At 36.7% G+C, this 14579-nt stretch overlaps 1 protein-coding gene across 1 annotated transcript in view; it reads right to left on the bottom strand.

Moving 5' to 3' along the window:
• The window catches only part of LOC145978659 (uncharacterized), a 28974-nt gene extending 15589 nt beyond the window's left edge, over positions 1 to 13385 (bottom strand). Inside the window, exons 1-5 of the mRNA XM_083111421.1 lie at positions 13295 to 13385; positions 7758 to 7910; positions 5414 to 5703; positions 3438 to 3578; positions 2926 to 3087 (exon numbers count right to left, since the gene is read on the bottom strand). Coding sequence (XP_082967547.1) covers positions 2926 to 3087; positions 3438 to 3578; positions 5414 to 5703; positions 7758 to 7887 — 723 coding nt within the window. The 5' untranslated portion in view covers positions 7888 to 7910; positions 13295 to 13385. The remainder of the gene's footprint in view (positions 1 to 2925; positions 3088 to 3437; positions 3579 to 5413; positions 5704 to 7757; positions 7911 to 13294) is intronic.
• Positions 13386 to 14579: the final 1194 nt, after the last annotated feature.

Below are 14579 nucleotides of genomic sequence, written 5' to 3'. Positions count from 1 at the left end.
AGTAGCGACGTGGAAGTAAGCGCAGAAATTCGGGTGTGAAAAGAAAAGACGGTTATACGAGTTCCGTATTTATCTGGAGTTCGAATACAAAGGGGACGGGCCACCGAGCTTCGCTGCTTATATAGGATTTCTCGGTGCCGTGAAGGATTTACCAACTTTTATCTTTACCTCAATTTTACATTACAATAAAATACATATTAATAAAATATCAAAGAGGAACATAATTAGCTACATACAGAAATTACTATTTTTAACCTTTTGTGAATATTAAATATGCAAAATAATTTTAATTGTTACACTCAGCATTTAATTTGACTAGGGAGTATTGCTTCTTCCAACTCCCCTCTCTCCCTGCAACGGCCACGCGAAAAGACAACAAAGAAAAGAAAGAATGTTTACAACGTTAAAATGTTAAGCAAAATTTCTTTAAATACAGGTTTTGTCTTGCGCGGGCATAACTTTCGTTTACCTTAACATAACTAAATTCTGATTACACCGTCTTGCAGTAAAAGAATCAGGGATTAATATGATATTAGTTAAATTATTGTCCGCCAAGGGACACGACAGATATAGCGTGGGGAAGACAGCCTAATCTTTCGTCTTTTCCCCGGTTTCAACGTTTACATAAAGTTGAGTCTGCCTGGCTTCTACACAATAGCGATTGCTTTCTCGCATTGTTGTCCCCGATAATGAAATTCCAGCTCAGCTTGCTGGCAGAAAGAAACAAACTCTTTGAACTTATATTTAACATCTGGATGTATACTCTATATACGAGGTGTGTTTCACTTTTCTTGGTAATTAACCATTAACACCCAAAAATTATAAATACCAAACAAAGGAAAATATTAAGTTTATATACATCCTTGTAACGTGAACACTGCTACACGTTACAGTACCTAGGAGGTTGGTCTCAAAACGACTTCAGTTTCAGGATCCCAGGGGCTCTGCATCATGCAAGGTGGATGGCAAAGGCAATATATGAACTTAAAATTGTCCTCTTCACTAACAGTCGAATATTCCTCAACGAGAATTGAAAGGAATGAAACGGGTTGCACATTTTGTCAGCCTCATATATGTTCGCTTTTGGCACGAGGTAATTGTAAGTCGGTGGGCTCCAAAGAATGATTTGGATATGCTACAGCTTCTGAGCACTTACCCAGATGCAGACGTCAAAAAAAATGCTCTCACAGTTCCTAAGAGACACCTTTGGTATCTGTCAGAACCAAACGTAGGATTGGCTTTTTTGGACGAACGTATTACTCAGGCTGATAAGGAAAATATGACTAAAAATTTAGAAACCAAACCTGCAAAGAAAAAGGATATGAAACGATTAGAGCGTAAAAACCTAGTTTTTGAAGGAAAAGACCTGAGCCATTTCGTTTATAATAAAACAAAGACGTTCTTTGAATTGTTTGGGATCCACAACGTGACAGAATACTGCAGTGATTCTCTAAGAGCCATGTGAACGCTCTTAAGGTGGTCAATGATACCACAGAAAGAGGAATTGCTCTGATAAAAAAGTTTAACGAATCGGTCAGGGACGAAGAAGAAATACAATTCTTGTTGAGGGTAGTCGAGCATCACAGAAAAGTTGTCACCAAACGAACAAAAGAAGGGATTGCATCGTTCAAAGTTGATTAATATAACACATGTTTTGCCTATCATACTACCAATTAATCTAAGTGTCTAGTTTTAATATTATTTTAAGTTTGTGATTTCTAGTTTTCCCAATAAAAGTAATTAACATTGAAAAATCTTATTTTTTGCCTACTTTTACAAAACTGATCAAAGTGTGCAACCTCTGAATATTACCCAATCTTCTTGAAATTTGGCAAAGTCTGCAAAAAATTTACATTTTATTTTTTGCCTTACAAAAGGAAACACCCTAGTGCGCATGGCAGCCAGATCATGCCATCTGCAACCGTTGGCACGCTATTACAAAAGTTTGGTCTTTTTTTAACACACCTCGTACATATAGTTGAATATTAGACACACATCGAATTCTCGGTCTTTCCCTTCCGCTAGCTGTGAGTTTGGCAACAGCACTGGTTGTGCATTGGCTGAACTCATGTTCCTTCTAAAAGCATACACAGTTTAACGAAAGTGAAGTCTTTGGTTATTTTTTTATGCATTGTTTTTTGAAGTATCTATTTCTTATGAAATTTAAATGCATGGCAACTCTCTTGCCAAGAGGTTAAATATGTAAAACGTAAATACGCCCCTAAACCTTACCATTTATGCAGAAAGAAAAACCTTTACCTTTACAAAAAAAGGTAGAAGGAAGAACAGAGGTGCTGGGGATTCATAAATAAAAATATATATATACACCAATTTAACACACAATTTGCACATTTAGACAAGATAATATGTTAAACGTCAGAAGACCTCATAATTTATATGAAACCATGTGTGAAAATATGTTTATTCCACACACTGATGGAAATAAACATACAACAATAAAAAACAAGATAATTTTTGACATGAAATATCTCAGAGCCAGAAGCTTGTTAATGGAAAAAGAAAAATGCGATTTCAGTTTCTCTACAGAAAACTACAGATAAAAAAGTGTGCGAGGGAGGTCCCTGAATTTTCCAGATCAGTAGGAAGCCCGTTAATTCTTTTACATCACTCCTAACACAGCAGAATGATTGTGCTCATGAAGGAACATTAGTTTAAAGACTATGTGTTTTTCATGAAATCCTCCAAATTTTGGTGTAAAATATGCACAAGCTTACATTAGTACAGTCACGGATGCTTCTGGTTTGTAACGTTTTCATTGAATTTTAATGGGAGTGTTACAAACCAGAAGTGTCCGTGACTGTACAAGTTGTGATATTTAAATGTTGAAACATTGCCAAGAACAATCACATTGTTAATAAAAAAAGCAAGAATGGATACACATTCACATTATAATGTATTACATACCTTGAACGCCAGTACGTGTGTGGCAGCTCGACTGTATGCTGGTGAATCTGTTTTGGAAGTCAGTCTTGAATTTGGTAATGATTTAAAAATATTCCTCTTCAGGTAATTCAGCTTCTCCTCAAATGGACGAAGATCAGGGATTGGCAGGGAGGCACTTATTTCCTAAGAAAGAAAAAAGTGTTAATTTCAACCCTGAAATACTGCATATCATATGCTTGAGTTTGTTTGAGTTGGTGTTTTAAGTCCACTTTATGCACAGAAAGATTAATTGGGACTGGATCTACGGTTTAATGTGGGATCCGAACAACTATGTGCCTCCACTGGGTATCGAACCCAGGACCCCTTGATTACATGGCAACGGCAAGGCCTACATATCATATGCATATGAAATCATATTACTAGAGACATTTGTGGTGAATAACATATAAAAATTGCAGTACAAAAAACGTACAGCTGTAAATTAGAGGTATACTATCACAGCACCATTATTAAAAATAAAAAACACTACTCACAGACTCCAAATCTGGATTCTTCTCAATCACCTTCTGGATAATATCGATCAGTTGGTCTTGGCTCAGACCTTTGAGTGCCAAATGCAGCGGACCAGCTTGTGAAGACTTCTCAATGCGATTCTTCTTAAAATTAGGTGATCCCTGCAAAAAGGCATTTATCAGCATTTAATTCAACTTTCTGTCACCTCATTCCCATACAGATGAACCTCGCTTTTATGTTTATCGGGGGACCAATCTAAAAAAAATTAGAATGCAGGAAAATGTAAAATCTAGAAACATCTGATAACATTTTGCTATGTTGGGACCAACAAGATTGAATGTATTTTGTGTGAAAATGTAAAATTGGAATTTCACTGCATTTATCAGCAACATTAGAATGTATTTAAATATAATAGATTTGTCCTGAACCCACAAGAAACTTCAGCAACATTCTAATTCATCGTGTTAGAACCAGGCACATAAGGCATTTATCAGCATTTAATTCAACTTTCTGTCACCTCATTCCCATACAGATGAACCTCGCTTTTATGTTTATCGGTGGACCAATCTAAAAAAAATTAGAATGCAGGAAAATGTAAAATCTAGAAACATCTGATAACATTTTGCTATGTTGGGACCAACAAGATTGAATGTATTTTGTGTGAAAATGTAAAATTGGAATTTCACTGCATTTATCAGCAACATTAGAATGTATTTAAATATAATAGATTTGTCCTGAACCCACAAGAAACTTCAGCAACATTCTAATTCATCGTGTTAGAACCAGGCACATAACTCCAATATATCAAATTTACAGGAGAGTGGAAACAATGTTCTCTTACGAATATGTCTGAATCTTAAAAAAAAAAGAGTCTGTAAACTGTAGATACATGACTCACCCTTACTGCTAAGGATTAGAAGTGGAGTGACCATGGGCATCCGGAAGGGGGCAAGTGGGGGGGGGGAGGCGTGGCCCCCCCTGGAAAATGAAAGTCAACCAAAAATGATATATTTCACACATATAATTTCATTTTAGCCACAATAATATGTGTTAATTATTGCATGAACATCATAAATTCAAATTTAAGCAATGTTTTTGTTAGAGAACAACACTTTTTGGAGAAAATGTGCCTTGTTTGGCCCCCCCTGGAAAAAAATACCTTCCTTGCCCCTCCCTGGAAAAAATCCTGCGGACGTCCATGGGAGTGACTACAAATCGAACTCTTCAGAGGAGATACGTTAAACAAAACTCAAAACCACATTTTTGGAGCTACGTTAATCTAGTTCCCATACAACAAATTATTGGACTAATGTAACGATATGTCTGATAGTAGTAAGTTATGGAGAAATAAAATACCTGCTACCCATTTCCCAATTTCTTGACCTCAGCTGGGGTCAAGCTCAGGAGAAAAGAAGAGAAGGATGGTGGCTGGTGTCCTGGAGCAGTAACTGTAAATTTTACGTTGCTCATGTCATAATTTGTAAATTTGATCATTTTATTTTACTTCACTCTTCTGACACTTTTGGCTAATCATAAAGATGAGGATGAATGGTGATAAGACGAAATTCATGAGAGGACAATCACAAACATACATGGGCAGGACTGTGGTCCCACAGAGGATTATATTCTCTGAGAGTCCAGATACCACAGCCTTGTTAGTCTGCAACAATGCAGTCCAGGGTGTACTACGAAAAGCTTTAAACGAGCTCATTACTTGACATAGAAAATGAGCTGTATGTTATTTTAGTGTGTTCATTGCAATATATTTGACAAGTACATATTGTAACACAAGTCCCTTACCTTACTTGATAACTCCAAAAGGTAAAAATATAAGGTTCTAAAAACTTCTGTAATAAACAATCTAATAAATTGCCATACATTTGCTTTAGAAAACAAACAGCGAAATCCAACTAGCTTTCATCCTCACTGTGAACGAAATGAGAGACAAGTAGGAACATCACAATAATACGGTACTAACAAAATCGAGAAAACATACCTTTTTACTTTTTTCTGGTGTAGGCAGTAACTCCTTTGGATCATTCAGAAGTAAGCGTTTCCTTGGAGTACTCCTAAGGATAATGGTGTTCTTCTTGGGACTTGGCTTGACCGGCGTGCAGTCCCTTCGATCCATGTCTCTTTCCCTGTAATTAATATCTGGGCTCCAAGTGACGGGGATCTTTCTGCGCCCTCTCTGCTGTATCACCAACTCATCAGGGGACGGAGAGGGTGAAATGTACGATGGAGGAAGGTTAACACTTATATCCCACAAGCGGCCATTTGTTTGTCCTTAAAGGGGAGCTATGCATTAGCATTGCAGCTTTGTGAAAAATACACGCAAGTATACAGTTCAATGATACATAACTGAAGAAAATTAAGACATTCCAAAGCCATTAGAATTTGGATAGTTATGTTAATAACTACCTGTATCTCCTTCCTAACATTACAGCTTTAACGTAACCTAAGTCTTTCTCAATAGGATTAGTTTAAAAAAGTCGACACAAAATTCAAGCTGTGATAATCATCCTCCTTTGCAGTTTCCTGCCTCTGGTGAAGGATAATGATGATCACAGCTTGAATTTTCTGTCAAATTTCTTACACCAATCCTATTGAGAAAGACTTAGGTTACATTAAACCTGTTAAATGTTCATGTAAAATTCAAGCTGTCATATGTTTTTTAACTTTTTGAAGTATACAGTGAAAAATTACTTTTGAATAAAAGTGAAATGAAAAATATGATTTCTGAAGATAATTTGCAAAAAATAAAAACACAAATAAAATATATCTGGCACATAAAATGGGGATTAATGTTGGTGCATACATTTCATCATCTTGAACTTGGAAAAATTCATAGAGAAGCAATGTAAAATAAGTAGAACACATACATGCATCTTACATTTCACAATTTTACTTGCATATTTTAGAACAGTAGTCAATAATGTGCATTTGCAACAATTGAGTCCAATTCAGCATAAAAACAACATACCTTTAATTAGGACTATTGCTCCTATTACCTGGTCGTAAAGCAATACATGGCAATATAAATATAACTGTACAATGTTTCAAGATTCCTATACCCAAGTAACATGACAGTCGTGCGAAAAGGAATAGAAGAGACGAAAATAAGAATTGCAACCAAGACATGGACATGAGACCAGAAGTTATCGAAACTTCGAAAATAACATAACCTGCCATGATAAGTCTTGATCTTTGATATAATCTAGGACTGAGCAAATACCAATACCACTGTGTTGGAAAGCATCAGCTGATATTTATTTACTGATACCAGCTCACACTTTTCTGGCATTTGGTCTTTCGTGAGGTCTAAAAAAATGCGACATAGAACTTTCGTGGAGTCTACTATCCCAGAAATTATGAAAAAATTCCAACATTCAACGTATTTTGTTAAAAAATTGGTTTTTGTGATTACATATTATGATTTCATTTTTTAATATTTTAAAGCACAATTCTTGTAAATTACCACACATAATTGGAATGGAATACATGCATACGAATACAGTGGAACCCAAATTTTATGTTTTTCAGGGAACCAAGCTGGAAAAACTTAAAATGCAGGAACATAAAGTCAGGTTTCCGCTGTATTAATCAATAAAGTGTAAAAGTGTTGACATTCGTATCAGTTCAGCCCATTTTAATGTTAGTTGTATGTTTTTATTGGCACCACATATTGCTTCCTTTGTACTAAACTCTAGTTCACAAGAACAAAAATAGTGGAAAAATAACATTTCATTAGATTATATATTTGCTTTAGGCCTTTAATTAACTAAATTATCTCTTGAAATGTCTCTAAAGTGGTTCCGGTGAGAGAATGGACTTGAGGAAACCCAGACTTTCCGCCTCCAGTTCAAGAGGTGAAAGGCAGTGTTGCTACCGGTTGCTACACGCCTGATTTTTGTTCAGTCGTACACGACACCTGTTCCTGTCAACAAGCCACCTTCGCTCGCTTTTCAGGGAGAGGCAGGGAATCGGAGACCCATTTGCTTGCTACATGGAGGCAACCATAGGGCTTCGCCATGCTGGCTTTGATTAGGGTGCCACCTGTTTCGAAAATGACCCAAAACGAAAAATTTGGCAACACCAGAACACCCCCTCTCCACTGCAACTGTACAAAGCCGTTTGTTTCAGCTGTTCATGTGACCCTCCTTCGTTTTCGACGGAAAAGACAAAAAATAGAAATTCCAAGTCCTTTTTCTCGCCGGAGCCAATTTAGTTTTGTTTTGGTGCTTGTGGACTATTAATCATTAAAGTTCCTACAAAATTTCTCGCATTTCATGAACAGAGACAAATTTAAATTTACCAAACCGAACATAACCAGAACATACCTGGGGCTGCGATTTGCACATTCTCAACCACAACCATGGTCTCAGGTCTCGTAGGAAGCTCTGCTAAGGCACTTCGTGTAGATCTCCTCCCCACGTTCCCATTTTGTTGGTCAGTGGTTAGGGTATTCATTGTGGCAGTTAGTAATTAGCATACTGGAATAGAAAGGAGAGATTTGGTACAAAATAATTATCAAAAGTAGTGATTATTATGTGAAGCTAGTTTTCAGTCAGAAATTGATACATGCGAATAGTTTTGGAATGTTAATTCAGGTTAGGTCATTGAGGTAATAGCAATGTAGTGACTAAGTAAGAGGTCTCCTGAGATATAATTTCTAATTTCCAAGTTTCTAATATCGTGCAAATTTCTTAATTACATATGCACCTGTCCTACATCATGTAAACTGGCTGCATATCTAAATGCTCATACTAAAGAATTCAGTATACACAGAAATAAAATATGGTTACATAGTTGATATAAGTGTGAGTGCGGTGCTCACAAAAAAATGAACTTTCATGAAAATGGTGTGTCTGTGCAGACTGAAAACAATGCTCCAACCTAGGACTGGTATCACCTGGGCATAGACATTCAAAGGGAAGCAAGCTACAGAAGATGAGTAAGTACGAGGTGCATTTCAAAAGAAAGGGCTGATAATTTACAGGAAAGAAGAAAGTATGTTTAGCAACATTGTATTATTGGTTACAAACATGTACATATCCACTTCATTTTTCAACATAGTCACCATTATTTTCCAAGCACTTTCTGTACCATGGCACAGGCTTTCTTATACCCTCTCCATAAAAGTTCGCCATCTGGGAGTTCGGCCAATTCAAGGCTGTCCTTTTCAACACTTCTGTTTCTTCAAACCATTGAGATGAAAGCCAGTTTTTTAGGTGCAGGAAGAGGTGAAAGTCACTTGGCACAACGTCCGGACTATACGGGGGGTGATCAAAAAGTTCCCATCCGAACTTCTGAATCGTCTGAACAGTGAGGGCAGCAGTGTGTGGTCTGGCGTTGTCATGGAGAAGCACAATTCCTGAACACAACATTCCACGTCATCGCTTTTGTATGGCACGTCTGAGTTTGGAAAGTGTTTCACAGTGCAGATGGAGCTTGCTTGAACTTTTTCGCCTTTGGTGAATTTGAATCCATGTTTCGTCACCATACACTTCACACAATTCTCGATGAATTTTAGCAGCATTTTGTCCTCTGGCGTGAAGAAATCGAATAACAGAACGGACCTCGCACCTGGCGAGACAGCATAGTCCTTATCAATTCAGCCAGGCAAAGAAAAAATCTTACATTCATAGTCTCAGATGTTATTCAATTAAACATATGTTAAAATTCAGGACAAAGTAAGAAACCCGTATTTTTTTGTTTTGTCCAAAAAAATTCCTGGCCCAAGATATAGGCCACCAAAGATGGCACCTCGGGCATCATTTCTCATGTGCGATTTTCGGCAAAATAATAAAATGCTCTATCTCTGGAACGGTTCAAGATGTTTTGTTGCTGTGCTGTTTTCCTATTTGAAAGAGAGGTATGACTTGAGATGACCGGACCCCTCTCCGATTTTCTTCATATTTGACATAGTCACTAATTGAGGCCTCCTAATCACGAATCTGAAGTTAAAATTTTTCCGAAACGTCTAGAAATTGCGAACCATTGACGCTAGCCTCACGAACCATTGGCACTAGTCCCACAAACCATTGGCACGTGGTTAGGTTAGTTTCGGTTAGGTTAGGCAAACAGTTAAAATTTGGTGTTGTGGTATATATTTGCTTGTGAAACAAAAAAATTCCCGAAAATCGCCGGTTTCCATTCCGAAAACTAATTCCTTATTTTCGCTCATTTTGCAATTTCTAGACGTTTCCAACAATTTTTAACTTCAGATTCGTGATTAGGAGTCTTCAATTAGTGAGTATGCCAAATATGAAGAAAATCGGAGAGGGGTCTGGTCATCTCAAGTCGTTCCGAAAGAGAATAATTTTCTGATTAAAATGATAACCTCCATTTGGAAATATGTGTCCAAGTTCTCTTGCTGTAGCCTTCTGAAATTTTTATTGAAAAATCAAAAATATTTTTTTTTCATAAATGCCAATTCCAAAAATTTTGATTTTTTTTACTGTTTATCAGTACCATACAGTACTACATTCCCTGAAAGGATAACTTCCACTTTTGAGTTTAACAGGTTTTATAAACAATTGAAAAATTTGCCATACATTAAACCAGTTTCCATTACCACATTCTCACACATTGGTCTCATGAAATCAAAATCTAGTCTTATTTGACATGGCATTTTAATTCTTCATAAAGATAAGTAACAGACACAGCTTTCAAAACATATTAAAGCTTCCAAAATATATGTGCAAGTTCCAAAACATATTACACGTTCCAAAGCATACCACTTCTGTGCACTTTGCTTAGAACTGAAATTAGCAATTCAATGAACTAAAAATTTGTTCAACTTCAACAGTATCTTTCTTTGATATTGAGTGATGCCTTCCTGTTGAACCAATAGGAACTGAGGCACCCACAATCTTTAAAACATTGCGAATTGGAAGTGAGCACTGGTGGTGGTGTTGCTGTCTTGCAGCTGGAAATCTATATCCAGCAGCCGGTCCATGTGGTAGCATAAAGTTCACGATGATTTCATTTAACTCACAACTGATATCTATAACCTCTGCAATCCACCAGTCACAGTCATACACACAAGCCACTAACTGAATCTGAATATTCTCCTGCCGTTTCTGAGATCTTGGTTGGACAAATGAAATTTCTTCTTTCTTGCTCTTTAAAGTTTGTGCAATATATGTTCACCCATCACTGTGAGTCCAGACATGTGTTCTCTGAATTCCTTTCACAGGGGTAAATTGGTTAGACCATTCTTCTATTTTCTGCTGGCAGAATTCTTCAACTTCCTCTTTGGGCAACAGGGTGAGGGCTCTTGATGTGTATGACTTCACCACTCTTGTAAAATCGTCGGCATTCTGAATTGCAGCTGTACTTGGGCTGGAAAGATTATGCTTTGTAGCATGGGGCTTCAGCAGGCCTCCTACACCATCGCAAGGCCCCTTCCCATGACCAGCAGCACTGTATACCCACTCCATTGGCACAAGCGACTTAGTCAATTCAAACAGTTGGTAACGATTTTTGAAGTTACTAGGGGCACCATCAGAAATAATGATCTTTTCTGCCTGTGATTGCAGCTGTAGTTGAATTTTGCATACTGCCAAGAATGCATGTGCTGAGTCATGTCCTCTGTCATCACTTATATCTGCAACACTTGTGGTCTTGTTTCGAAAATATGTAACTCCTGTAAAAATTGAAACTTGGTCATTACTCCAGTGGTACCCTTGTACTTTTAGTGGCAGAATCACAGACCAGTTCTCAGCAAAATTGGACCCAACCATTTTAATATTTTGAAAATTGGACGTGAGAAATGATGCCCGAGACACCATCTTTGGCAGCCTGTATCTCGGGCCAGGAATTTTTGGTATGACTTGAGATGACCGGACCCCTCTCCGATTTTCTTCATATTTGACATACTAACTAATTGAGGCCTCCTAATCACGAATCTGAAGTTAAAAATTGTCGGTCACGTCTAGAAATTTCGAGCCATTGGCACGTGGTTAGGTTAGGCAAACATAGTTAAAATTTGGTGTCATGGTAGTATCAGGAATAAATATAGTTGGATGTGAAACAAAAAATTTCGCGAAAATAGAGTTTCCATTCCTAAAACTAACGCCTTATTTTAGCTTATTTTGCAATTTCTAGAAGTTTCAGAATTTTTTTTTTTTTTGGACAAAACAAAACAATATGGTTTTCTTACTTTGGGTACTACTTTACTATACCGGAGACACCTGTCAATGATTTATTTTGGACTTTTTTACATTGCTAACGTACTATTCTGCATTCCGGAACATTTCTTTAGGTGAAATAATGAATTTCTAACGAAAATAATGTCTATTTCTTACATTAACGAGTACTTACTGTTGTTCCTTATTTACCACAAACCATTCATGGGTAGCCCCAAAAACCATTGACATTAGCCCAAAAATTCACGATAGCCCCACGAACCATCACGGGAACGAGGTATGTGTACTAGGTTAGGTTACGTCCCATTAGCACTCCTTTCGTTCAATTTAGCATATACGGACAATACGAGAGCGTATTGTGCTCTCGTGCAGAAAGCAAATGGCGGCAGCAGCAATAGCACGTTGGAAATAGATTTTCGTAGAAAACCACATGCATTTGCATTAAAATGGATCAAAACTATATTCCCGAACATCAACAATGCTACAGAAAATGATTTGCGTAAGTATTTTCTCCTGAAAATTTGAAGAAATCCGTCTCCGGTATAGTAAAGTGTTACCTTACTTTGTCCTGAATTTTAACATATATTTAATTCAATAACATCTGAGACTATGAAGGTAACCCCCCCCCCCTGCCTGAATTGATATGGACTATGACAAACAGAAGTTTCAATGTAAAACAGAGATATTAACCTGATTAAAATAAGGGAACAACCAAAAGAAGAGTGAAAGATAAAAAAAATCGTGATACGTTATGGGCTAGTGGTTCATTAGTAGAAACATCTTTCAAAGCAATGTAGGGTGGACCAATGCACTCACTGATTAGAGGCTTAGTGAGCTCCAGAGCACCTATTTGAATAGAATATGAACTTGACCAACATTATTATTGGTTGGTGCAAAACACAGAATTTTATAGTTTTTCAATTATATATATTTAATCTCCCCTTAGTTACATCTTATATTACCATTTCCTTAATCTGAAGATTTTATCATCATAGAAATCGGGAATTTTGCCATCTTGCTCATTCATTCCCAATAGATTCACAGGAGACCAAAAAACAGGTAACACCTGGGAAATACGTAGTAATTTTAGAGAACTTTTTTTCAATGTGTTAATTTGGTTGAATCACTCTTAAACTAAATAAGGAAAATCATCTGTATGTAACATGTAGAACTTGGCCCATCTTAGGCTAATCTCAACTTAGTTGTTAAAAATTAACAGGCGAAAGATTCCTTTTGGAGGGTTTAAATTTCAGTGTTTGAGATATTAAGTTAAATTCCGATATGTTCCTACAGATAAAGAGAACAATGCAAATACAATACCTCGTAAAAATCATATAATAAAGTTTACTAAAATTCACATTTTCAAATTTACGAACTGCATTAGGTTTTGTAACTATACAAGTTTTACTACGTAACTTACGACTTCAACGAATACATAAATTAAGAACTACAATTTCCTGAAGAGTATTTATCTTCGCAGTTTATACACTTTAGTTGCAGGTAGGAAATAAATGATTAAATCTAATTTTATCGTTCATACTCAATTCAGAAACTCCATTAGCCTCCGTTATTTTGCAATGTTTTAAAACTTAATGAACCTAACTTACATGCTTAATCATCAAATCTGCATCACTCATAAAAAACATTACGAATTTACTGCCTTACTAATAATGTACGGAATTATATTTAGTGTACAAAATTCAATATTAATAAATAGAACTTACAATTTCTAACTCGGCCCAACAGCAAGAAAACTCGCGGGAGACGCGCCACTGCTACTTCATTGGCTGTTAATCAGTGTTTTACCTATTTCATCTCACACTCCACAAACTTGTTTCCCGCTTGAAATCGGTCAGCAAAATCAGTCTGTGGCAGAATATACGGAAAATAAATATTTTTATGCTGTTCAAATTATGTTCATAAATCGTTAAAATATAACGAAATAATTATACGTTCTACTTCTACATTCCAGTACGTAGAGTCAAGTTCAAAGCCCCCCCCCTTTCCTCTCGATTTTCTTCTTCCTCTGGTTAGGATACATGATCGAGTCCAAATTATGTTGAAGTTTTTTGTAATAAAAGCAGGCATCATTATTAAATTCTGCACTTTCAGAACTTTTGTGCATGCCCATACCAGGGGCGCCGACTTGCCAAAATTATTGGGGGGCTCTGATCACTGAAATTAATGAATGACTCACTCTTCCTTTTTTAAGTTTTGACTTCAGTGTTCGGAATCTCATAAAAGCCCATGAATTCCTAAAGAATATCAAAATTCTTATTCACAGTTCGAATGCAGAATATTAATTGTCCACGGATAGATATGTCACAAGTTTCGTCAACCATAATAGCAAAATATTCCCGACTTTTAATATCTGCTACCACGGAAATTCCAAATTTCCACCTAGCTAGTTTCTCATCAAGGTCTCTAATAAAACGAGGGGGAACAGGCATATTTACAAAAAATGATATAATTGCCAAACAAATTGTCCCCAAAACTGTGAGACCTATAGAAAAACATTTTGAAGTTAGTGTTGTACGTCTTGCTCAATACAATTTAATAATAGTATGTTGCTACAGAACGCCTGATGCAGACTATACAATATTCATAAAAAATCTGTCAGTATTGTTAGATGAATTAAAAAGTTATACATGTGAAATTTTGGTATGCGGGGACCTAAACATTGATTTTCTAAAAAATACAGGACGGAAACTGCACTTTGAAGCCACAATAAACACTTTTGGCCTAAAGCAAATTGTAACTACACCCACGCGCATAACGAAAGAGACACTCTCCCTCATAGACCACATGTTAATAAGTGTACACTCAAAAGAGTTTCAATGTGAAAATATATCAGTCCACTTCTCCGACCATGAAGCACAATTTTTATGTCTCACATGTACAGGGAGGTTATTGCAGCATGCCACCGCAAGAGCGTCTGCCGCTTGCCGGCCCAGTCATGCAACAGGTGCCGGCAAATTGCGTAACAGATAGCCCGTTACACAAACCGCT

Source organism: Lepisma saccharinum, chromosome 25 (assembly GCF_977018435.1).
Source record: "Lepisma saccharinum chromosome 25, izLepSacc3.1, whole genome shotgun sequence".
NCBI lineage: Eukaryota > Metazoa > Arthropoda > Insecta > Zygentoma > Lepismatidae > Lepisma > Lepisma saccharinum.
The sequence above is the reverse complement of the archived record's forward strand: the minus strand, read 5'-3'. Positions and strand labels throughout refer to the sequence as shown.